Source organism: Sus scrofa, chromosome 17 (assembly GCF_000003025.6).
Source record: "Sus scrofa isolate TJ Tabasco breed Duroc chromosome 17, Sscrofa11.1, whole genome shotgun sequence".
Taxonomy (NCBI): domain Eukaryota; kingdom Metazoa; phylum Chordata; class Mammalia; order Artiodactyla; family Suidae; genus Sus; species Sus scrofa.
In genome coordinates, this window is record NC_010459.5 from 14,173,061 (window position 1) to 14,199,901 (window position 26,841).

At 45.0% G+C, this 26,841-nt stretch overlaps 1 protein-coding gene across 2 annotated transcripts in view; it reads left to right on the forward strand.

The window, feature by feature from the left end:
- CDS2 (CDP-diacylglycerol synthase 2) overlaps window positions 1–26,841 on the forward strand; it is a 69,032-nt gene that overhangs the window by 21,251 nt on the left and 20,940 nt on the right. The window contains exons 1-4 of one of the 2 annotated variants that reach the window (XM_021077245.1): window positions 21,374–21,424; window positions 21,854–21,990; window positions 23,973–24,069; window positions 24,827–24,924. In XM_021077245.1, coding sequence (XP_020932904.1) covers window positions 21,389–21,424; window positions 21,854–21,990; window positions 23,973–24,069; window positions 24,827–24,924 — 368 coding nt within the window. In that variant the 5' untranslated portion in view covers window positions 21,374–21,388. 2 annotated transcript variants of the gene reach the window in all.

The window sequence follows — 26,841 nt, forward strand, 5'->3', positions numbered from 1 at the left end:
TTTCATCAGAGACAGTGACATCTTATCATTCTGGAGAGTCTTGCTTGAGTCTGGGGAGCTGTGGTTAGACTCGTTTCCTAATCTCACGGCACAGCTATGCGGATGATGGGGTTTGGCGTCCCAACATCATCTTCTATTTCTCATTAGTCTTAAGGTATCCAAAACACTGCAGGGATTCACCATCTGAAGTTGAAGAAACAACGATTTTTGTGCCCTGGGGATCAAAAAGGGGATAGAAAACCAGGATGGTTTGAGATTTTTTTTTTTTTTTTTTTCAGGGCCTTTCCTTTTCAGGGAAATTGGCTTAGGACTCCAGCTTTTGTCCTCCACTAATCTCTGTTGGCTTTGATGGGTTCAGCACAGGTGACGTGGTTGTGGAAGCTGATCTTAGGGCTGGTTCTTCCAGTTGCTTTGAAGACTCATTGCCTGGTGTGTTCATCTGTGTGTGACTCCAGGGCGCACTCATCATTCTGAGGTGTCTAGCACTGCCTGGGTGGGGCAGAGGAAAGGCCATGGTACAGGGGTGGTGACATTTGAGCAGGAGGATCAGGAATGTGCCTGGAAGGATGGATGGAGAATGTGTCAGGGATCTCAGAGTGCAATAGGGAGGCCCTAAGGCCCTGCCAGAGAGTTTGGGAGAAGCCAGTGATGGTGTTTTTTTTTTAGCACAGAGGAGTGAGAGGCTTAGGTATATCCATTTTGTACTTTTAAAATTATGGGAACCAATACTCATTTTGTGGAAGATGTGGAGATGATAGTAAAGGTATAAAAAATGTAAATTGCCGGAATTCCCGTCGTGGCGCAGTGGTTAGTAAATCCGACTAGGAACCATGAGGTTGCGGGTTCCAACCCTGGCCTTGCTCAGTGAGTTAAGGATCCGGTGTTGCCGTGAGCTGTGGTGTAGGTCACAGATGCTGCTCAGATCCCGAGTTGCTGTGGCTCTGGTGTAGGCCGGTGGCAACAACTCCAATTAGACCCCTAACCTGGGAACCTCCATATGCCTCGTTGAGCAGCCCAAGAAATGGCAAAAAGACCAAAAAAAAAAAAAAAAAAAAGAAAGTAAATTGCCTCAATTTTACTACCCAGCATATAACTGCTGTTAACATTTTCATCATGTCCTGCTGATCTTTTTCTTATGGTTTTTATTAAAAAAGGCTCTGCCTGGCATCTCTCCCTGTCTTTGTTAAATAGATCATGGCAGAATCTTCTGTTGCTGGACGGATAGCTTGTTTCTTCCTATAACTAATGCTGTGGTAAGCATCCTTATAAATTATGTGTTTCTCTAGATATTCACTTAGGGTAGTGGCTCAATATGGAATGACTGTTAGAGAAGATGTGAACCATTTAAAGGCTTTTTGTACATATTTCCAAATTGCCTCTCAGAATAATTTTCATTCCTTGAGTACCATATGAGTACTGGTTTTTGACAACTGTGGTCCACAGAGACTGTTCTTTTAATCTATTCATTCAGTCTGATGTGAGAAAAATTGTTTGTCATGGCCATTTTATTTTTTGTGTCATTGATGACTAATGAAGTTAAATAAGTATACCGGTTATTTGTATTGGGCACATTGCTTTCTCTTTTGCTGATTTTTCTATTGGCATGTTTACATTTTTAATACTGATTATAAGAGGTTTTTTAAAATTATTATTATTAAAGAAGTTGAAAGAGCTAAACTGTGGTATTCCTAAAGGATTTTTAGAAATGGTTATGCATTTTTCACAGACCTGCACTGTGATAGCCTGGTGGGGGTTTGAGGTAGTGGGACTGCTCAGTAGGCTGTGATTAAAGGCCTGACCATGCAGTGACCAGCTGGCTACTTGTATACATTTCTGGAAGTGGGCTTTCTGGATTATCAGAAGCTTTAGCTCCTGTTTCACCAGGATAAACAAAAAGGCCTGAAATTCAGATTAGACTTTGAACCTTATTGGATTGGATCTGAGTTCCATGCTCTTTGCCTTAGTCTTCTGCCTCCCTGACTTCCTGGTACCCCTGGTCACTTTTCTTCCCCAGTGTGGCCAAATTGTCCCCAATGCAGGAAGACTGTGTGTGTCTCAGGGTGGGCTGACAGGGCCGTGGGGAGCAGTGGGGGAGCTTTTGCCTCACTCTGCACAAGTCTCAGAGGAGGTGAGAGAGGACCTGGTGACAGTGGTCCCTGAGTTCCTGGGAGCATCTCTGGTGGCATGGGTCCTGCAGGCTGCAACCAGCCTGGAGGCTGGCTACATTGGTATGAGGCCTGGGGGCACAGCACTCTTGTCCCCTGAGGCCCAGCTTAGCCCCAGCCTCCTCTGTGGGACCCTCTTGACTCTTTACTCCATTTCTTCATCTCCCTCCCTTCTCTAGGCTTCTGTGGAAATTGTCCAAATCCTGGCTGGGTGCTCTCTCCTCAGCAGATGAAGTCTCTGGAGCTGGGCTCCTTGTCTTGGATTTCTGTAGTTCCCATGAGATGCAGTAAAGTCATGTTAATCCATTATGGGGGTTCCTGGCAGTCTGGCAAAATGGACTGCCCCAGCGGTAATAAAGAAAGCAGAGCCCGAAGGCACAACTTTCCTGTGTGACTTGGTTATAAACTCCTGGTAGCTGTCAGACTTAGCTGTTCCTAGACATCAAGGGGTCAGGAGGTCGAGTGGTGCTAAGTCAGCTATAGAGATTAGCAACTGGCCCAGCAGTCTGATCCAGGCCTGTGGTTTCAGGAGGAATTTGTTGAGCTTAGTGACTATAGTTGTGGAACAAAAAGAAAACATTGGCAGGTCAGTGTTTCTTTTTAGTATTCAAAGACCATGCTGCATTAACATATAATGTGCCTAGTTGAAAAACATTTAGAATTTATGAAAGGAAAAAGACAGTAGAACTAAGTGGTTCTGATGCACAAAGTTTGGACATGCTGCAGAATATCAACTAAAAATGCAAACGCATAAGAAGGCTAAACTAAAAATTACTATTGTGAGGGAGGAGGAAAATTTCCCCCTCTATTCCTCTTGAGTTCTTGTGGCTGGACTGATAATGAAGACAGATTCATAGAAAAAGAAACACATTTTAATTCATGAGCATGGAGGTCCCATAGAAAGAGGACCTAAAAGGTGGCCAACATAGGCAGCTCTTACACTTTTTAGACAAACAGTCTGGAAAGAATTGATATGTCAGAGCACCTTAGGTTTTGGGTGCCCAATTAGTGAAGAATCTCAATAGAGTTTGGGCTTGGGGTCGTAAATTAAAAAAGTAATGAGGTGTTTTTATACAGGCTTCACAGCCTGAATTCCCCATCTCTGGCTCTGAGGGTGTCCTCCCTCCAGATGCAGGAGTGCACCTTTCACATGAGAGGTTTATTTCCTGCCTTTTAAAAAATAACCTTTTATTTAATTTTTTTGTTTTGTCTTTTTAGGGCTGCACCTATGGTATGTGGCATTTCCCAGGCCAGGGGTCGAATTGGAGCTGCAGCTGCTGGCCTACACCACAGCCACAGCAACACCAGATGCGAGCTGTGTCTGTGACCTACACCAGAGCTCACAGCAGTACCAGATCCTTAACCCACTGAATGAGGCTGGGGATCAAACCCTCATTGTCATGGATACCAGTCAGGTTTGTTACTGCTGAGCCACGATGGGAACTCCACATTGGTGGTTTCTTAAGTAACTTTAATTCAAAATAATCAATGTCCTTGTGGCATATTTTGGGGTAGTCTGCCCTGAGCCCCAACAGTAGCATGCAGATGTCACCAGTAGCTTGGGCTGTGTGAACACAGCTCCCACTCTCCATATATCAAAGCACTGTGGTAACTTGGATTTCCTACCCTACCTGTGGAAGCCTCTGGGTAGATTTCTTCCCGCCTCACCTCTTTCTCAGGCTTCAGAATACCTACTCGGAGGGCCTTAGTACTGAGCTGTCCTATTGTCTTCCTGGAGTCAGTGCTCTGAGAACAGCTGGGGCAGATGTTTACAGCCTGTGCCCCGACATCCTTGAGCGGGCACTGAGCCTGAGGACCCTCTCGGGCTGTGCACAGTTCACTGGCTCTGTCTATTCTTGGCTCAGGCTTCCTTCAACCTTCTGAGTTGTCAACACCTGATAGAGTTCTCTGGGGGAGAGGCAGCCTGGAAATGCATTGAGGGCAGCTACACCAGCAGTCTGATAGGATACACTCTAGAATTCATATCTGAGTGCTAAAGCATGGTTATAAAGTCTGTATTATTGGGGAAGACAGCCTCCTCATTCATTAGGTCTGCACAGGCCAAAGAGCAATGGAGATTCAGGGTGTTAAAAACAAGACAGTAGGCCCAAAATGGAGTCGCTTAAGCTCCACATCATCAAACCAAGATTTAATTACAGTTTGGCTCTCCCGGAAATGGAATCTTTTTTTGGGGGGAGGGGGGGTCCACATTCGTGGCATATGGAAGTTCCCAGGCAATGCAGGATCCTTAACTGGCGCTGCCACAGAGACAAGGCTGGATCCCTAACCTGCTGCACCACAGAAATGGAATCCTTAACCAGTCAGGAGTCACCTCATCAGCACTATTTATAAGCCGCCTGATGGACCCCTGCTATCCTTTGAAGCAAAGTAATTTTGCAATAACAAGTCTACTTTTTTGCTAGTGTAACTTCCTGTTTCTACTCCTTTCTGTCTATAAAAGTCTTTCATTTTGTGCAGCTCCTGGGAGCTCATTTCTGTCTGCTAGATTGGATGCTACCTGATTCATGATCATTGAATAAAGCTAGTAAGATCTTTAAAATGTATTTAGTTTTGAATTTTGTTTTTTAACAAATGAAACAGGGGTTCCCGTCGTGGCGCAGTGGTTAACGAATCCGACTAGGAACGGTGAGGTTGCGGGTTCGGTCCCTACCCTTGCTCAGTGGGTTAACGATCCGGCGTTGCCGTGAGCTGTGGTGTAGGTTGCAGATTCAGCTCAGATCTCATGTGGCTGTGGCTGTGGCTGTGGCATAGGCTGTTGGCTACAGCTTCGATTCATCCCCTAGCCTGGGAACTTCCATATGCTGCGGGTTCAGCCCTAAAAAAAGACAAAACAAGCAAACAAATAAACAAAACACCTTGAGCTTTTACCATATTCTAGGCAAGGAGCTCACAAGCAAACAGAGATGAATAGGGCAGTCCTTACTGTTAATGAGCTTGGTACCCAAGACACTTCTTGTATCTATCAGCCTAAGTGCTTCTGCCTTCCCCTATAAGTGAACCAGAAGGAAGGAGGCCTCAGAGAGAGCTTTTTTTTCCCCTTTTAAAGCAATGCTCTCATTTCCTGTTTACACCAGCACCACAACCCACTTGGGAAATGGCTGCAGGGACTGTGGGAGGATGGGCGGTCATTGAGATAGAATATGAGAGATAGGATGTGATCTACTCAGCCTCTGGCCACCCTTGGATTGAAAAGAAAAAAAGAATGGAGGAGGGGGATGCCTGGGAGCTGGGCGGATCCTTGTCTGCCCAGGCTGTGGTCTTGCACAGGGGTTTGCCCTTCTGCTTTCTTGGCCCTGTTTTCAGCTTGTGAGAGAATGGTTGTCTGTGTAGATGTTTATCACGTGCTCTGAGGATGCTTATCGAATTGGGTGGCTTGGGGTGAGGCCCAGGACCCTGGAATTGCTTAAAGAAAGGTAACACCTGATGATAATCTTCAGGCTTGTTTCTTCGAGGTGTTTACTTAGTTTTTTAATCCCAGGCCCCCTGATGTCTTAACAGTAACATCAGTCACAGTATCTTTGCAATACTTCTCTATCTCCTTTTACCACTTCTTGCCTCAAGGATACCTCTCTTCACGGCCTCTCTTTCTAGCAAGGAAGAAGATGGCAGTGCCTGGGCTAATGTTCATAAAAGGATCTGCAAGGTTTAGAGAGAGTAGAGCTGGAGCTCCCTACCCCCACCCCGCCTGTAGGGGCTCTGCCTGGGTTCTGTCCTGCCCTCCCTAGCCTGGGGAAGCAGCACCCTTTGTGAGTTTCCTTGACAACCGGATGGCTAAGTTAAAAATAACCTGTGCTGGGGCTTCTGTTAGTGCGCGCGCGAGCGCCCTCTTGCCTGCTGTGCTCAGCTCAGTTCCTTTGGCTTTGATGGGGCCCTGGTACTTGTGTTCCAAAGCCCCTTAGGGGTCAGATCTAGATAATCCTACGGCATTGGAATCGTTAGCTGTATTCCTAATGGTAGCAAATGGGGTGTGGGTGACAATGTTAACATAAAGACTGGAAAGCTAGTGGCCCAGCTGTTCACAGAGGGTTCCAGAAAGAGAGAAGGGAGAAAGGTGGGGGAGAGAACCCCCCCAGTAAGCTCCCTTTATGGGCCACCAAAATGTGGTGGTTCGTGCACAGGTTGGAAGGAGAATTTCCAGACTCAGAGCAGAGTGAAAAGAAAAATAAGTTTATTGAGATAAGAAGAAATGCTGCTAGTGCATCAGGACAACTTCCTGATGATCAGGGACCGCTGACTCCACACGCTTGCTTGGTTGTGTCTGTTTTTATAGCCCAGGGACAAAGGAGAGAGGAGAGGTCTTTATGCTTGCTGGTTGGTTGTGACATATAATGTCCCTGTAGGGTCTGGGTCAGGAGTGGGCCAAATACCTTTCCTAGTAGGGACAGGAAGGAGTAGGCCAGATTGCTCAGGAGGGGCTTGAGAACTCTGTAACAATTGCAGTGGGACAGAAGGGGTGATGAGGGTTTGATAATTTTTATCCTGGCCAGAGGTGGAGTTTTAACTTGTTGGAGAGGCCTTGAAGTCCCACATTCCCTCCTCTTTTTCTCAAGGGTCAAGTCTTTGGCCCCTCATGTCTAACTACCTGCCTATTTTCCTCTTTGGTGTTTGGGAACCCAGAGTTTAAGAGAAAAGGACTGACAACTCCTCTGGCTGCTTCCTGCTGCACAGGGGCATTGTAGGGCCCTGGGTTCCATCTGCCTGCTCCCTGTCAGGGTATGAAGAGGGAGGTGTGGCTCCAGGAACAATATTGGCTGCTTGTTCCAACATTGTTAGGTGTGGCATTATGGGCTAGAATCCCTGTTGAATTACCATTTGGAGACAACTTTGCTGTATTCTGGAAGAAACTAACTTAACAAGCAGATTAAAAAGTCGAGGTCAGGAGTTCCTGTCGTGGAGCAGTGGTTAACGAATCCGACTAGGAACCATGAGGTTGAGGGTTCGGTCCCTGCCCTTGCTCAGTGGGTTAACGATCCGGCATTGCCGTGAGCTGTGGTGTAGGTTGCAGACGCGGCTTGGATCCTGTGTTGCTGTGGCTCTGGCGTAGGCCAGTGGCTACAGCTTCGATTAGACCCCTAGCCTGGGAACCTCCATATGCCGCGGGAGCGGCCCAAGAAATAGCAACAACAACAACAACAACAAAAAAGACAAAAGACAAAAAAAAAAAAAAAAAAAAAAGTCGAGGTCAGGAGTTCCTGTTGCGGCTCAGTGGTAACAAACTTGACTAGTATCTGTGAGGACACTGGTTCCATCCCTGGCCTTGCTCAGTGGGTTAAGGATCTGGCATTGCCACTAGCTGTGATGTGGGTTACAGACTTGGCTTGGATCCAGCAATGCTGTGGCTGGGACATAGGCCAGCAGCTGTAGCTCCGATATAACCCCTAGCCTGGGAACTTGCATATGCCGAGGTATGATCCTAAAAAAGGCAAAAAAAATAAATAAATAAATAAAATAAAGTCAAGGGCAAAGATCAGTAAAAGAATTATTGTTAACTGGGGGCCCAAGCAGGGTAAGAACCAAGTTATGCTTGGTAACAATTTTTTAATTTTTTGTCTCTTTTTAGGGCCACACCTGTGGCATATGGAGATTCTCAGGCTAGGGTCGAATCAGAGCTGTAGCCGCCGGCCTACTCTATAGCCACAGCAACTCAGGATCTGAGCTGTGCCTTCAACCTACACCACAGCTCACGGCAACGCCAGATCCTTAACCCACTGAGCAAGGCCAGGGATTGAACCTGTGTCCTCATGGTTACTAGTCAGATTCATTTCCTCTGAGCCATGATATGGGAACTCCAACAGTTTTTATTATAGTCCAGACAGAATCAGTGCTTGGGTTATTCTGTCTGAAGGAACAGAACCAGCTGGCATGGTCATATCCTCTGTTAGCCCACTATTATTGATGTAGATGTAATGACCCCAGTTGGAGGAGTGACAACCTCAACATTTATAGACAAAATCGATTTCATTTCTTTTCAGGAGAATAAATGTGAAGCCCAGTCTGGACCTGGAATTTCCAGGAGACTTGTAGTCAGGTAGCCAGTTGAGTAGTTTTTTCTACTTAGAGAAACGTTGTAACATTTGTTGTGGTATTAACACATAATTAACACGAGCTATTGGTTATTATACATGTGTCCCCTCTTTCTGTTAATGTATAATCTAAAACAAAAAAAAATTTTTTATTAATAGTTACAAGAGGAGACCTTGAAAATGTAAGGTTGCAGTTCCCAGCTGCCAGCTGATGCTGCTTTGAGAATGAATGGTGGTATCAAGTCTGACCAGGTTTAAGTACATAAACCTTAAGTTCCTGACAATACAAGGACTTGCCTAAAATTACTCCCACAATATTACCTAGTATTACCTTGGATGTCTGAACCATAGCTACTCCATTCTTCCTTTCTATTTCGCTTCTCTCCTTAATGGCTGAAGCAGATGCCACTGTTAATGATTTTAGTGCTTTTCTAGGTATAAGAAGATGCAAGAATTTGGGCTCAAATCCTTTACCTGAAAACATCTAACTATCTGAAGGCTGGTTTTGCCAGTTTTTCCCAGAACAGAGTGCCTTATTCCTGATTTCCATCCTGAACTCCTTTCAGGGAGTGTTGAAGTTCAGCAGCTGTAGCTGTTCAAAATTTAATCCTTGTAGAGGCAGATGACAAGTGCCAATTTCCAGTTGTCATGGCCTCCTCATGGTTATAAATTTGACCATAGTTTGGGAGGCATTTGATGTCCATTTTGTCCCATGGCGCTAGGAATGCTCATTACCAGTTCTGGTGAAGATTTCGTTGACAGGCCACTCAGTGTGCTACTACTGGACTTGGCCTTATAAACAGTAGCCAAAAATTTCTGGACCACCTGTTTTACTAGTCTCCTATGGTCTAGCAAAATATTCCCACTTGTTTCTTCTCATATCTAGACCTATGCTGTTACAATTATTATCTCATATGTGACTACGTTATTTTATCAGAGACTCAGTTATACATTTGACAATACAAGAAATAGTTTAGTAAAACAGTTAATAAAAATAATATAGTTAGCAGTATTAGTAGTCATAAATAAGAATTTAAGTCAGGAGCTTTCACCAAGTGGAGCCCAGTATATCCCCAGATCATCTGGCTTAGTCTGTTCTTTAAGGGAAATTACATACTGGATTTGTTCATAAAGCATTCACCCCAATTTCCTAGTGTTACTAGGCTGGTTATCCCTAGATGGTTTAATTGTTCCCAACATAAGGGAGTCTTTGAATTTAAATTACTGTAGTCTGTTGTTAACCACATAAATCTATCCCATAGTTGTGGAAAGTTAATTATCTCTTGGCTGAAGTCTTGCTTGTCACTCTGATTGAGCTTGAGTCACTTTAGAAGAAAGTATGTTTATGGCCAGGGTCAGAGCAGATATTATTAATTGACCAGGTGAGGGGAATCCCACCTAGTTATATCAACAGTGGCTTGAACAGAATTATTTTTTCCAATAAATTTCCAAAGGGCCCGCTCCTAAGAGCCTTGGACGGAAGACCCCACCAAGGTAAATCAGCAGTACTAGTTGCAAGTAATTGACTACAACCCAACAATTTGGATTGATTTCTAAAATTCACATAGGATCATGGCAATAATAGGAAAACATTTGATTAAACAATTTTTTTCTTTCCAATTACCCTCATTTTTACCAGATATAGACAAATTAGGATTGTAAAATGTATATTTCAAATGGAAAACACATTTTCTAACCATTTCTTTTTCATTATTGGATTTGCCATGGAGCTGGGAAGAACCTATCGGCCATCTTGGATTTCCTATAGCCCTGACTGTTTAATTCACAGCTATTGTTTACCTGTCTTAATTCTCTGATTTAGGAGCAGACGGTTGCTATGCTGCTGGAGCATCAGGATGGCAACAATGAGGGGTTAATTTTTTTTTTTGGTAGAATTAAAATGCACTTTATATGTGCCATAATCCTGGCACATATGAAGATTTTGTTGTTTTTACCTTTCATTTGACTGTGTTTCCCCTGTAATTTGTGTGTGCGTGTGTGTCTTTTTTTTTTTTTTTTTTTTTTTTTTCAGGGCTGCACCCACCGTACACGGAAGTTCCCAGGCTAGGGGTTGAATTGGAGCTGTAGCCACTGGCCTGTACCACAGCCTCAATGCTAGATCCAAGCCCTGTCTGTGACCTACACCACAGCTCACGGCAATCCGGATCCTTAATTCACTGAGCAAGGCCAGGGATCAAACCTATGTCCTTATGGATGCTAGTCAGATTTGTTTCTGCTGAGCCACGACAGGAACTCCTGTAATTTTTTTTTTTTTTTTTTTTTTTTTGCTTTTTAGGGCTGTACCCATGGCATATGGAAGTTCCCAGGCTAGGAGTCAAATTAGAGCTGCAGCTGCTGGCCTACACCACAGCCACAGCAAAGTGGGATCCGAGCCGCATCTGCGACCCACACCACAGCTCACGGCAACGCCAGATCGTTAACCCACTGAGCAAGGCCAGGGATTGAACCTGTGTCCTCATGGTTACTAGTCGAATTCATTTCTGCTGTGCCAAAACGGGAACTCCCTCCCCTGTAATTTAATCTACCAAATAATCAACAGATCTTATCTAGTGTAACCTAGGTACAATAAAGGTTATTATGCTTAATGCTGATGACTCTAAAATAAAGTCTGTATTACTTAGATCTGAAAACTTTAATACCAGGTATTAATTTAATACTGAATACTTCCCAGTTCACATGAACCTAAAATTATTTCTGGCCGATTACCTTCTGTATTTTTGAGAATTTATGTAAGCACTTAATTTCCTTTAAGCTAATTAAGTAGAGCTCTTTTACGAATTAATTTGGCAATGCCATACACCCATAACACATACAGATACGTACAAACACATAAAGCAGAGACCTCATGATTCCCATTCAAAAGTTTCAGCCAAGAATTAGGTACAGCTGTATAAAACCCATTTTTGTTTGTTCATTTGTCCTCCCACGCCCTACCCCCATTAAGGAGGTAGGGGTTGGGGAGCAGAGGGTTGAGGAGGAGACTGGTGAGATGAGGACAGGAAAGGTCAAACGGAATATCTGGTAGACAGAGGGAAGGAGGGGGATGAAGCAGTAGAGCAGCAACAGAGAGACACATGCGGCAGGAGTCCCTTAAGCCCAGATTTTGGCTGAGGGTCATGAAGGCCTGGATATAAGTTACCTTGGAGTCCTTTCCTTGTCACATTCCTTCCAATTCTTTTTTTTTTTTTTGCCTTTTCTAGGGCCGCTCCCGAGGCATATTGAGGTTCCTAGGCAGGGGTCTAATTGGAGCTGCAGCCCCTGGCCTACGCCAGAGCCACAGCAACGCGGGACCCGAGCCGCATCTGCGACCCACACCACAGCTCACGGCAATGCCAGATCCTTAACCCACTGAGCAAGGGCAGGGATCGAACCCGCAACCCCATGGTTCCCAGTCGGATTTGTTAACCACTACGCCACGACGGGAACTCCTTCCAATTCTTGAGGACACAGCCAAGGGGAGCATCTGTGGGAGGCTCCCGGGATGTACCAGAACACATTCTTAGGCTATATGCCATAGAATAGGGGTGCTGAGAGTCACTGGCTGGCAAAAAAAGCATCCCTTTTTGTCTCAGTGACGTCTCCATGTGACGAAGGCACAAAGTCCACCCGTCTCCATGGTTGCATCTGACCAGCATAGGTGGCCAGAGAAATGACCCTTGGACAGGGCGGGGGAATTCCTGGGAGCCAGCCAGGCATTAACTCACCATTAGGAGATCTGCTGGGACGTAGAAGGACTTCTCAGGATGACACAGGAGCGGTGGTGTCCTTCAAAGCCTTTCTGGGCAGAGGAAGACAGAGTGAAAGTAACAGGAAGAGAGTAGGCTGGGGATTCTACCTTGTAGTCCTATCAGGGAGGTGGTGGCCAAGGAACAGTGGGCTCTGTGTTTTGCTTTAACCACTATGTGCCTCACATTGCACGGAAGTTGTCTTAATGCGGAGCAGATGCTCTGATAGCCTGGTCCGTTCCATGACCCCCTTATCCTTGCATGGGAGTCTTCAAGCGGCAGACTGCCCTGATGGCTTTATTGCCTGACCCGTGCCCATGCATTTTAGTTGGCTTGGTCCTCAGCCGAGAGGAAATAGAAAAGAGGAACTTTCACCTGTTTGGGTGGCAGTTACTAAGGCATAGTGAGCATTCAGAACACACCAGAGTGTAACCCTGGCCAGAGTTCTTCAGTTGCTTCTATAGCTACTCACCTGTTCACAGAGGGTTCCAGAAAGAGAGAAGGGAGAAAGGTGGGGGAGAGAACCCCCCCAGTAAGCTCCCTTTATGGGCCACCAAAATGTGGTGGTTCGTGCACAGGTTGGAAGGAGAATTTCCAGACTCAGAGCAGAGTGAAAAGAAAAATAAGTTTATTGAGATAAGAAGAAATGCTGCTAGTGCATCAGGACAACTTCCTGATGATCAGGGACCGCTGACTCCACACGCTTGCTTGGTTGTGTCTGTTTTTATAGCTCAGGGACAAAAGAGAGAGGAGAGGTCTCTATGCTTGCTGGTTGGTTGGGATCATATAATTCCCCTATAGGGGTGGGGTGAGGCATGGGCCAAATACCTTTCCTAGTAGGGACAGGAAGGAGTAGGCCAGATTGCTCAGGAGGGGCTTGAGAACTCTGAAACACTTGTAGTGGGACAGAAGGGGTGATGAGGGTTTGATAATTTTTATCCTGGCCAGAGGCTTTTTGAGTTTATCTCGTTGGAGAGACCTTGAAGTTCCACAGAGGGGAAAGTGCATGCAACCAAGCACAGAATTTTGCCTCCAGTCTTGAGAGGCAGATGTCACCATGAAGGATTTTACTGCTTTTCTAGATATGAGGAGATAAAAGAATTGGGCTCATAAAATCTCCTGAAATTATCTAACTATTTGAAGGCCTGTTCTGCCACTTTTCCAGCGCACAAAACACCTTGCTCCCAGTCTCCTTTTGGGGGCTCCTTTTGGGGGCATTGAGAGTCGGCAGCTGCAGTGGCTCATAATTCAGTCCGTGTAGAGGCAGATGGCAAGGGCTAATTCTCCATTTTACAGGGCTCCCCCATAGTCATAAATTTGACCATAGTTTTGGGAGGCATTTCATGACCAATTCGTCCTGTGGTGCTAGAGAAGCTCATCCAAGGTCTGGCGAAGATTTCACTGATAGTCCACACGATGTGCTATTACTGGACTAGGCCTTATTAACAGTAAGTAGCCAAAAGTCTCTGGACCACCTGTCTTACTAGTCTGTTATGGTTGAGGAAAATATTCTCTCTTGTTGCATCTTCCCGTATCTAGAGTTACACTATTACAGTCATTAATCTGGTAAAGAATTAGTATTTGATCAATTTCTTCAAGTCCCCTGGTCATCATTTTTTTTTTTTTTTTTTTTTGCCATTTCTTGGGCCGCTCCCGCGGCATATGGAGGTTCCCAGGCTAGGGGTCTAATAGGAGCTGTAGCTGCCAGCCTACGCCACAGCCACAGCAACGTGCGATCTGAGCCGCGTCTGTGACCTACACCACAGCTCACGGCAACACCAGATCCTTAACCCACTGAGCAAGGGCAGGGATCGAACCCACAACCTCATGGTTCTTAGTCGGATTCATTAACCACTGCGCCACGACGGGAACTAGTCATCATTTTTGTTGGAGGCTCAGTTACACATTTGGAAATACAAGAAACAATTTTGTAAAACAGGCAAAATATAAACAATATAGCTAATAACATTAACAGAGTTATAAGTAAATATTTAAGCCAAGCACTTCCTATGCCAAACCAGTTTTAGAAGGTGTCAAGAATAGGGAGCCAGGGGAGTTCCCTTTGTGGTGCAACGGAAACGAATCAGACTAGTATCTATGAGGATTCGGGATTGATCCCTGGCCTCGCTCAGTGAGCTGTGGTGTGGGTTGCAGATGCGGCTCATATCTCATGTTGCTATGACTGTGGTGTAGGCTGGCAGCTGCAGCTCTGATTCGACCCCCAGCCTGGGAGCTTCCATATGCCATGAGTGAGGCCCTAAAAAGCAAAAAAAAAAAAAAAAGAAAACCTGTCACTTTTAAAGCAGCATAGAGACCTCACAATTCAGTAGGCTAATAACCTGGTTACTATCATTTAAAGTCTTTTGTTCAGTGAATTTCATTAAGGCCTGGTATGGCTTATTACACCCTCTAATCCTATTGAAGGTACAAAAATAGCCGCTAAATTAAGTACTAGCAAAATGCATATCTCTTGACCCATCAGGTTCATATGGTAGATTGGTTGGGATCTTTCCTTTTTTTTTCCCCTCCTTTTTACAGCCTCACTTGCAGCATATGGAAGTTCCTGGGCTAGAGGTTGAATCAGAGCTGCAGCTGCCAGCCTCTGCTACAGCCACAGCAACTCTGGATCTGAGCTGCATTTGCAAACTATGCTGCAGCTTGTGGCAATGCCGGATCCTTAAGCCACTGAGGCCAGGGATTGAACCTGCATCCTCACAGAGACTATTGCGGGTTCTTAATCACAATGGGAACTCTGGGGTCATCTTTAAATTGTTACATATATTCCTTGAACCAAGGGAATCCTAGAGTACATCCTCCTATCCATATTGGTAGAAGCCAAAGCCATAAATCAGTACCGCAAACCCAGTGAGTTCCATTAGGTGCAACCCAGTGATTCTCCTGTTGTCTGACCCAGTCTATTCCATACCAATCACTATTTCTAAGGGTAATAAAATGTAGGCATTGTTCATAAGGCACCCAGTCTAGTTTCCTAATGTTGCTAGGCTGATCATTATTAGTATGATTTAATTGTTCCCAACATAGGGGAGCCTTTAAACTTAAATGGCTATAGCCTAGTGTTAATCATATAAATTCATCCCACAGTTGTGGAAGGTTCCCCTCTAATAAGATGGAGGTTATGTATGATTTTTGATTAAAACTTAGCTCATTGTTCTGACTGAATTTGACCCTAAAAGAAATTCATATTTATGATCAGAATCATAGCAGGTATTATTAATTGGCCAGATGAGAAAATCCCACCTAGTAATGAAATGAATTTCCTACAGGCTATCCAATCAGAGCTTTGGAAGGAAGAAACCCACCAAGGTAACCCAGAAGTACTAGACCCAGAAGTACTGTGAATCCATTGTCACAGGCCCAACAATTGGATTTTAAAAAAAATTAGTATAGGATCATGCCCACGATAGAAAAACATTTGCTTTGTATGCAGAAGTTCAGGAAATCAAGAAAACACTGTAAATCATCATACGAACCAGGTCCAGCACCTTGGGCCAGCTGTCTTCTGATGTGTTCTTTTCCTGGTGCAGTTTCTCTATGTGAGCATTGTTTTAAGATGATTTTGAGGTCAGCAGCCCTCTCTATAGACAAGTCTGGTACAGGTTCTTTTTTAAAGTGGGAAATATGAATCCAAGAGTCAGTTTCCTTTAGTTTTGCTGCACATGAGCTAGTTAAGAGTACTGGGTGAGGGCCTTTTCATCTGGCTTGGAAATAGTCCTTTATGTCTTTTCCCAGTATGTATAATGCCCTGGTTGCAGGTCCTGGGGCATATGATCATCCAAAGGTATATTACTGAGATAAGCTTTAGAAACAAGCTTAAAATGTCCTTGTAGAAGCTCAGTTAAACCTGGCACCTGTATAACATAATAGCAAAGAACTTTCTGGGAATTGAGTCTCAGTGTAATTCTAATCTCTACAGAATTAGATTAACAGATTAAAGGTGTCCATTGAAACATCTCTTTCTCTTTAAAATTATTCTTATCTGTATCAAATATAGCCAAACTAAGACTAATTTGTTTGCAAATTAAGTCTAATCTCAGTATACTTGGCTTCATGATAAATATGATTGGTTATATAGACTTTTCTAAAAAAAATGGCTTTGCTAGAACTTTTTTAAAATTTAATTTTATATTTATTAGAGTATATTTGATTAACAGTGTTGTCAATTTCTGCTGTATAGCATAGTGACCGAGTCATACGTCTCTCTATATATACTTTCTTTTTCTCGTACTATCTTCCATCATGTTCTGCCCCAAGAGATTGGATATAGATCCCTGTGCTATACAGTAGGACCTCATTACTTAGCCATTCTAAATGTAAGAGTTTGCATCTATTAACCCCAAACTCCCAAGTCCATCCTACTTCCTCCTCCCTTCCCCTTGGCAACCACAGGTCTGTTCTTCAAGTCCATGAGTTTCTTTTCTGTGGAAAGGTTCATTTGTGCCATGTATTAGATTCCAGATATAAGTGATATCATATGGTATTTGTCTTTCTCTTTCTATTTCACTTGTATGAGAATCTCTAATTCCATCCACGTTTCCGCAAATGGCATTATTATTATTATTTTTTTTTTTTTTGGTCTTTTTTCCTTTTCTAGGCCCACTCCCACGGCATAAGGAGATTCCCAGGCTGGGGGTCTAATCGGAGCCTTAGCCGTCGGCCTACGCCAGAGCCACAGCAATGCGGGATCCGAGCCGCGTCACAACCTACACCACAGCTCGCGGCAATGCCGGATCCTTAACCCACTGAGCAAGGCCAGGGATTGAACCCACAACCTCATGGTTCCTAGTTGGATTTGTTAACCACTGTGCCACAACGGGAACTCCAAAATTTTTTTTTGGCTGCATCCATGGCATGTGGAAGTTCCTGGGCCAGGGATCGAACCTGCACCACAGCAGAGACCCAAGCCACTGCAGTGACTACTTAACCCTCTACGCCACAGGAGAACTCCTAATTTTGTTTTTTTTCATGGCTGAAAGTATTCCATTGTGCATAAGTACCACATCTTCTTAATCCATTCATCTGTCAGTGGACATTTGGGTTGTTTCTATGTCTTGGCTATTGTGAATAGTGAGTGCTGCAATGAACATAGGGGTGCATGTATCTTTTTGAATCATAGTTTTGTCCAGATATGTGCCCAGGAGTGGGATTGCTGGATCATATGGTAGTTCTGTATTTAGTTTTCTGAGGAACCTCCATACTGTTTTCCATAGTGGTTATACCAGTGTACACTCCCACCAGCAGTGTAGGAGGGTTCCCTTTTCTCTACACCCTCTCCAGCATTTGTTATTTGTATGCTTATTAATGATGGCCATTCTGACCAGTATGAGGTGGTACCTCATTGTAGTTTTGATTTGCATTTGTCTAATAATTAGTGAGGTTGAGCATTTTTTCATGTGCCTACTGGCTATCTCATGTCTTCTTTGGAGAAATATCTATTTAGGTCTTCTGCCCATTTTTTGATTGAGTTTTTGTTGTTGTTGTTTAGTTGTGTGAGTTGTTTGTATATTTGGGAGATTAGGCCCTTGTAGGTCGCATCTTTTGCCAAGATTTTCTCCCATTCTGTGGGTTATCTTTTCATGTTTTTAATGGTTTCTTTTGCTGTGCAAAAGCGTTTGTGTTTAATTAGGTCCCATTAATTTATTTTTGTTTTTATTGTCATTCTAGGAGGTGGATCAAACAAGATGTTGCTGTGATTTATGTCAAAGAGTATTCTTTTTTTTTTGGTCTTTTCTAGGGCCACTTCTGCAGCATATGGAGGTTCCCAGGCTAGGGGTTGAATTGGAGCTGTAGCTGCTGGCCTATGCCAGAGCCACAGCAAAGCAGGATCCGAGCCGCATCTGCAACCTACACCGCAGCTCACGGCAACGCCAGATCCTTAACCCACTGAGTGAGGCCAGGGATCGAACCCACAACCTCATGGTTCCTGGTCGGATTCGTTAACCACTGAGCCACAATGGAAACTCCTTAAAGAGTATTCTTGTCTATGTTTTCCTCTAAGAGCTTATATATCTGGCCTTACTTTTAGGTGTTTAATCCATTTTGAGTTTACTTTTGTGTATGGTGTTAGTGTTCTAATTTTTACATGTAGGTGTCTAGTTTTCCTAGCACCACTTATTGAAGAGTATCTTTCCTCCATTGTGTATTCTTGCTTCGTCATAGATTAGTTGACCATAGGTGCTTGGATTTATTTCTGGGCTTTCATATAAATGCAGAAAAAGCTCCTGACAAAATTCAACTCCCATTTCTGATAAAAGTTCTTCAGAAAGTAGTGGGCATAGAGGGAACCTACCTCAACATCATGAAATCCATATATGCCAAACTCACAGCTAACATCATTCTCAATGGTGAAAAATTGAAAGTATTCTTCTCTAAGATCAGGAACAAGACAAGGATGTCTACTTTCACCACTGTTACTCAACATAGTTTTGGAAGTCCTAGCTACAGCAATCAGAGAAGAAAGAAATAAAAGGAATTCAAATTGGAAAAGAAGTGAACTATCACTGTTTGCAGATAACATGATACTATATCTGGAAAAATCCTAAAGATACTACCAGAAAACTGTTTTTAGTTTTTTTATCTTTTCTAGGGTCGCACCCATGGCATATGGAGGTTCCCAGGCTAGGGGTCTAATCGGAACTGTTGCTGCCAGCATACGCCAGTCAGCAATGCCAGATCCGAGCTGCATCTGTCGCCTACACCACAGCTCACAGCAATCCTTAACCCACTGAGCGAGGCCAGGGATCGAACCCACAACCTCATGGTTTCTGGTCAGATTCGTTAACCACTGTGCCACGACAGGAACTCCAACCAAAAAACTGTTAGAGCTCATCAACGAGTTTGGTAAAGTTGCTAGAACTTTTATAAGAAATTTCTTATAAAAGTTTGAGTTTTTAAAGGCCTCTTGTGGCTAGGAAAGACATGCCAAGGGCATGTCAGATTTTGTATTACATATTTAGGTGAATTCCTCCAAAGTTACCCAGTTCTTTCAGAGTCCCCCAAATACCTTGAGATTCCTGTAGGAAATTTATCTGACAAAGCTGCTGGCAAGCTAAGAGTTTCCAATCTCTGGAGGGATTAGGTAGAAAGAAAAGATAAATATTTCAATGTTGCTTCCAAAGGTATAATTTACCAGTTGCTGTTAAGTCATAATTAGCTTGAGGGGAAGAATTTCTTTGTGTCTGGGAAATGCAGATTAAAAGCCAGTACTATGTCAGATAGAAACCATGAAAATTATAACCATATTTGCCAGTTCACTCAGTCCAATGTAAGTAATCCTTTTTGACCATCCAGGAGTCCTGTGAACTAGAGATGGGCACTTGCCATCTACCCCTGCAAGAATTGAACTATGAGATGCTGTAGCTGCTGACCCTCAAGACCCCCTGAAAGGAGCTCAGGGTGGAGATCAGGAGGGAGACCCTCTGTGCTCTGGGAAAACTGAGAGCAGGTCATCAGATAGATGTTTTCAGGAGATTTCATGAGCCCAATTCTTGCATCTCCTCATATCTAGAAAAGCAGTAAAATTGTTCATGGTGACTTTTCGTGACTAACAGTAACCTTCATGAGACTACTTCTGCAAAATATGTGCTTCGTTCCATGGACCTCCCCCTTCACTGAAATCGCATATATACTGACATTTCCCCCTACCTCTTTGGAGCAGTATTTCAGAGCTGTCTGAATTACTGTCTCCCGGGCTGTAGTCCTCATTTTGCCCCAAGTAAAACTTAACCCTCAATGTTTAAGTTGTGCATATTTTTTAAGTTGACACCCGAGTGTGTTGACTTAAAATCCCAGAGGTGTTGCTGTGTTTCAGAGTTTGTGTGGCTCCGGGTGAGGGTTTGGTTCTCTTTCTAGGGAACCCCTACCAGGTAAAGAGGGTCCTTTCTTGGTCCCTTTTATTCGGTGAAGACACTGGAGTGTAGCACTTGGGTGACCTGTCCAGAGCCACAGGTTCAGCAGTGGCAGAGGCAGGAGCAGGGACTCCGTCTTGGAAGCTGGGGCTCTTTTCTCAGATCTGACTGCCAAGGCCACCTCTAGAAGTTCTTTACCAAGTGCGCCCTGTATCAGCAACCTTGTAACATCTAAGGCCTCTGTTGAATGATGTTATCACTGTTGTTAGTTAATTTAGAAACAGCTGTCTCCATGAGGGCACGAGCTGGGTATCTTTACCACACTTGGAATTAATTCTTTTCTTCCCGCTATCCTTCCAGATATTAGTATTTTGTGTAGGTATCTGTGTGCCAGGCATTAGGATATCAGGAGAAAAGGTTGTCATACTCCTGTCTTTAGGGAGCTTAGGGTCAATGGGGGCAATAGACAATTACAAATGCTCCCATCAAGATCCCTCTGGTCAGTGCTGAGAGGGAGGGAGAAGGTTTGATTGTAGGAGAGGGAATGACTGAGGTGGCAGTGAGGCTTAGAGAAGGCTGAGGGAACATATTAGGGACAAAAAGTGCTTAAATCTGGAATGTGTAAAAAACGCCTACAAATTAATGAAAAGGAAGGCAAGAAAACTCGGTAGGAAACTGGCCAGTGACTTTTTTTTTTTTTTCTTTTGTCTTTTTAGGGCCACACCCACAGCATATGGAAGTTCCCAGGCTAAGGGTCGAATCTGAGCTCCTGCTGCCAGCCTACACCACAGCCACAGCAACTCCAGATCTGAGCCTCATCTGCGACCTACACCACAGCTCATGGCAATGCTAGATCCTTAACCCACTGAGCAAGGCCAGGGATTGAACCCACATCCTCGTGGATACTAGTCGTGTTTGTTAACCACTGAGCCACAACGGGAACTCCTGGCCAGTAACTTGACAGATACTTCACAAAAGGTGATATCCAAATGATCAAGAAACATGTGACATGGTACTCAGTTTCATATATTTATTAACCACCAGGAAGATTCAAATTGTTAGTTCAGTTTGAAAAAAGCACGTTTTGTGTTTGCGCATGTATGTACTGAAATATTTGAAGATTTGGTGAAATATCCTTTTGCAAAATTTCCAGTTTACTTTGTTCTGAATTTCTTCCTAAAGAATAAAATGGATTCCAAGATGCTTAAATAAAAGGAAATCCAGTGGGATGAACACATTGAAGTCAGAAATCTGGTTAATAGGAGATGGGGGGGCGAGCCATTGCATTTCTCAGAGTGCCTGTTTCTTCATTTGTAAATTGGGATCTTTCTGTCTTCCCTTCCTCCCAGAACTGCTCAGGTATTCACAGGCGTGGGAAATGCTCTCAAAACTATGACGGGCTATTCAAATACTAGGTAGTATTTTTACTCTAATCCATGAGGTTTGATTTCTCCTCCACCTTTTCTCACAGAAGCTATTCTAAACTCTTCTAAGAAATTAAAGCTCTGAGTAGGAGGATGTGGAGCAGCTTGCTCCTTGGTGCTTTGAATGGAGAGCCTGTTGCTGGCATGGCCCTGATCCCTCCACACAGGCTGGGGAGCAGGGTGAGTTCCTGCGGCATTTCGTTCTGTGGCTGGGGCCTGGTGGCCACTCTGTGAGTGACGTCTATGTGTTTACTGACACCTGGGCCTGGTGGCAGGGAGAAGGCAGTGCCCTTCACCAGTCCTGGTGAAGCATGGACTTGAGTTAGTGGTCCTGTACGGCTTCCATGCTGGCGAAGTCTGGAGATAGTGCTTTGGGGAGCCTTGTTGCAGGGGGCAATAGCTGGCATACCCAGCTCCCCTGAGAGAGCCTGGCCAGAGCCGCTGGTGGTCCCGGTGGCTCTGAGAGGCCACCATTTGCTGTGGCAGAGCAGGAGCTGCTCACAGTATGGAGAGGGATTTTCAAAGGTGGATGGGTCTTTTTGGGTGTCTCTACCCAGGATCCTACTCAGCGTTTTTTACCTTTTCCTCATCTGTTTTTCTGCTCTGCAGGAGTTGGAGTCAGAAGCAAAGGTCGATGGAGAGACTGCATCCGACAGTGAGAGCCGAGTGGAAGCTGTCACCCAACCAACTTCTGCAGACGACACCCCAGAGGTCCTCAACCGGGCCCTTTCCAACTTGTCTTCAAGGTAGTCTGGCTTAATGATGCAGGTGCTCGCTGAGGGGCTTGTCCTGTCTCCAGGTGCCATGGAAGACGCGGGGAGGCCTGCCCACCTCACTGACCTCCCCTGCCTTTGCCTGGGCTCCAGTGAATGTCCTCTGGTGCTTAACAGTGACTTTGAGCACCTCCTGGCTGGATCTGCCCCCCGATCCGTGCTGTAGGCTGGCTGGGAGGTGCTTTCTGAGGAGAAGGAGAACGTGGACATTGGGGTGGTTGCTGACACAGCACATGACAATAAATGGTCTTTGGGCTTTGTGATGAATGGGCAGGCTGCTTTCCACCAAGGAGCCCGAGTTTCTAGTTCAGAGTTCAGCTTTCCCTCTCCCACACACATCCATTGTGGACATTCCTTAAATTCTCCTATGAGAATTGAGAAACATCTCAACTTGGGTGAATCCAAGGTTAAAATTTTGGTCTCTTGAGACTCTGGGCTTTCTGACACCAGCTCTGCAGGCAGATTAAAAAGACAAACTGCAAGACTTGAAAACATTATCTAAAAGTATTCCTGTGGGAGTTCTTGGCGTGGTGCAGCAGAAATGAATCTGACTAGGAACCGTGAGGTGGTGGGTTTGATCCCTGGCCTCACTCAGTGGGTTAAGGATCTGGGGTTGCCGTGAGCTGTGGTGTAGGTGGCAGACACAGCTCAGATCTGATGCTGCTTCGGCTGCGGCGTAGGCTGGCAGCTCTAGCTCCAACTGGACCCCTATCTTGGGGACCTCCATATGCCATGGGTGTGGCCCTAAAAAGCAAAATAAAAATAAAAATAATGTATTCCTGTGCATGTCCCCATTCCCCCCATCCCCATTTGTCCCATTGAAAGATCGTATGTGCAGTGGTTCTCAGGTTTCAAATCCCAGCTTAAGCACTTACAGCTGTATGAACTGTGCATCCGTTTCCTCACCTGTACAAGCTAGTAGTGTGGAGGGTTGAATTGATCAATGCATATAAAGCTCTTATAGGAGTTGCCATCATGGCTCAGTGGTTAACAAACCCAGCTAATATCCATGAGCACACAGGTTCGATCCCTGGCCTTGTTCAGTGGGTTAAGGATCCAGCGTTGCCCTGAGCTGTGGTGTCGATCCAGATGCGGATCAGGTCCTGAGTTGCTGTGGCTGTGGTGTCGGCCGGCAGCTACAGCTCTGATTTGAACCCTAGCCTGGGAACCTCCACATGCTGCAGGTGTGGCCCTAAAAAAAAAAAAAATCCTTATAAAAGTGCCAGGTGCGCATGTGTGATAGCTGATATTACTGCTGCATTTAATACTGTTGGCACCATAACAGTGCAGGGGTCGGGCAGTGTAGGATGGTGCCTCAGGAAGAATGTTCATAGTTTTTTCCTGAGACGCCCATAGAAGCCATCCAAGTAGATACAGAAGTAGTAGGCACTACATTGCCCTCAGGACTCTTGTCTGATTCCTTTGGGGTTTTTTTGTTTGTTTGTTTGTTTTTGTCTTTTGTCCTTTTAGGGCCACACCCTCGGCATGTGGAGGTTTCCAGGCTAGGGGTCTAATTGGAGCCATGGCCACTGGCCTATACCACAGCCACAGCAACTCCAGATCCAAGCCGTGTCTGCGACCTACACCACAGCTCACGGCAATGCAGGATCCTTAACCCACTGAGCGAGGCCAGGGATCAAACCTCATGGTTCCTAGTCGGATTCATTTCTGCTGCACCACGATGGGTACTCCTGATTCTTTTGTTAAAACATAAGCTGGTGTATTTTTATGTGGGCCTTGGAGCACCTGTGAGTTTAGTGTGGATGAGGTGATGTCTCTGGTGGCCCTGCTCCCGCCAGCCTATGGTTAGCGCTCATGTCAAGGTGAAGGGGGTACTCTTAGAAAGAATTGACCTCAGGACGTCTCATCCCAGGAACAACCATCCCCTTGGGTTTGTGCTTCACTTCTTTTTGGGTTCCTAACATGATTTCTCCCTCCCCTCCCCTCTAACTTAGATGGAAGAACTGGTGGGTGAGAGGCATCCTGACTTTGGCCATGATTGCATTTTTCTTCATCATCATTTACCTGGGACCAATGGTTTTAATGATGATTGTAAGTGCTTGTTTGTATGTTGTTTTGGTTTTGCCTTCAGTTTTTTTCTACAGGGCTGGTCATTTTAAGTGCCAGGTATTGGGTTGGTTCGGGGATTCACTTGGGGTCCAGGCTCCTCAGACCACATTTGCCCTGGAATAGCTGCGATTCTCACCTTCCGGGAGCCAACTGGAGGGCCATTGGCAGGGGGCCAGTTGTGTGTGGTTAAAGACGTCTCTTCACGTAAAAATGTTATCTTATTGCTTTAGCTGTTTGATTAAACTGGGACCCTTGCTATGATTCTGTGTAACTCTTGGTTTTGTTTCTTGTTTTCCTGGGGCCTCCTTCACAGGCTTAGGACTTTTTGTTAAGAAATCCCAGTCCACAGTGCTTTTCTCTTAGTCTCCCCACTGTCATGGACAGGGTCAGATGTCAAACAGCTGACTGCTGAACGGAGCAGTTGAGACATTTCAAGTATGTATTTCTATACAGAGTCAAAAGTTAATGAGATTTAGTCCTGGGAGGTTCTGCAATAAAATGTTAATTGAAGTTTCAGAAGCATGTACGTCTTGTGAGAAATTGGATCCACTCCATGTGACGTAAAGGGCTTCATTGCCCTGTGGGCTGGTGCGAGGGGAGGAGGAGAGCAGAATCACTGTAGGACTGACATTCTTCCTAAACATGATGGTTTGTCTTAAAGGCCCATGACCTGCTGGTTTCTGTTTCCAAAGATCTTAAGAACTGGGTAGAAGTATTCTAATTCTTTTGTGTCCTGCAGGTGATGTGTGTTCAGATTAAGTGTTTCCATGAGATTATCACCATCGGCTACAATGTCTACCACTCCTATGACCTGCCCTGGTTCAGAACGCTCAGCTGGTAAGCTCTCAAGCCCCACAGGGACCCTTAACAGATTTGGACTGGTGCTTTGTTGTAGGTATTTATAGTCATAGTGGTAGTAAGGGGGTGATGGCCATGGACCTACACAGCACCTCTGAGATCCAAGTATTGCATAGGCCTGGCTGTGTGGCTGGCCTATGAGGAGTGGTTTGGTACCACCCAGAGTCTGGATTCTTTCTCAGAAGACACCAGACTGGCTGCATCTGTGACCGTGTTTATCTTGGTATTTAGATTCCTTAGACTCTGCACAATCCACCCCTCCCCCCTTTTCTAGATCTGTGTGTGTGTGTGTACAGCCAGAGCTGTAGCTGCGGGCCTACACCACAGCCACAGCAACACAGGATCGTTAACACACTGAGTGAGGCCAGGGGTGGAACCCATATCCTCATGGACTCTAGTTGGGTTCGTTACCACTGAGCCAGGATGGGAGCTCTGATCTATATATTTTGGTCCTTTAGCATCCTAGCATCCCATAGGAGTTATCTGGGAGTTGTCAGTGTTGATGTTGCTATCCCTGGGACTTGGCTTCCTCATCCTTAAAACAGGTGGTTGAGGGAGTCTCTGCTGTGGCTCCATGGGTTAAGAACCTGACAGTGTCCATGAGGATGCAGGTTCAATCTCTGGCCTTGCCCAGTGGGTTAAGGATCCGGTGTTGCTGCAAGCTGCAGCTCTGATTCGACCCTTGTACCAGGGATGTCCATATGCCACAGGTGTGGTTGCAAAAAGAAAAACAAACAAATAAATGGATGGTTCAAAGGATTCCTACCCAGTCAGGTCAGTCGTCGGAGGCTCCTGGGGTGCTGGTGGCCAGGAGAGACTGAATGCAGGGCATCTGGGCTCCAGAGAAGCTCTGCTTTCTCTTCCTTAGACTAGGAAAGGGCTTGACTGTCTTGAAGCAAAAACAGAAGCACAGCCTGGGGGGAACAAAAACCCCTCCCAAGAAAACAACAAAAAAATCCAGAAGGAAGGCCTGTAACACAGGGGATGACTGAGGCCCCTTTCTGATCAGAAGCTCTCTGCTGTATGGGTCACACTCTTCTGTTGGTGACACATGGGCAGAACACTCGTAGTCCTGAGAAGCCTTGGGGCAAATGCAGGCCACTTTCACCCTGCTGTGCTGGGACTTGGGCATTGATTCTACCACTTAGCTAGCTGGAGAGTAGTGTTTGGGGCCCCAGCAACTGGGTCATGGCCAAGGGAGCTGACATGCCTGGACTTAGGCTGGACACATCCTTCTCAGAGATGCTTCCTCATCACACAGCCACACAAGCTGTCTTGCAGTCTTCACCAGGCCTTTGGGGGTTAAGATGTAGGTCTCTCTGTGGCTCCTCTATAGCTAGGAAGCAGTATTTTGAATTTTGTTAATATACTCAGGATGTCTGATCCCTGACTGTGGTAATGTTTTTCATGTAACAGAAGATAAACCCAGCATGGGAGTTCTTGAACTTCCACAATTTACTTTTTTTTTTTTTTGTCTTTTTGCCTTTTCTAGAGCCGTTCCTGCGGCATATGGAAGTTCTTAGGCTAGGGGTCCAATGCCAGAGCCACAGCAACACGGTATCCGAGCCGCGTCTGTGACCTACACCACAGCTCACGGCAACGCCAAATCCCTAACCTACTGAGCAAGGCCAGGGATTGAACCCGAATCCTCATGGTTCCTAGTCAGATTTGTTAATTACTGAGCCACAAGGGGAACTCTGAACTTCCACAATTTAAAGAAAAAAAAAAGGGAGATAAAAGCTCTTTGTCCTCTTTTCTGTCTAGATCCTTGTTGCGTGTTTTGAGTGTTTTTTTTTTGTGTGTGTGTGTGTGTGTGTGTTTTTTTTGTCTTTTTAAGGGCACACCTGAGGCATATGGAAGTTCCTAGGCTAGGGATCAAATCAGAGCTGCAGCTGC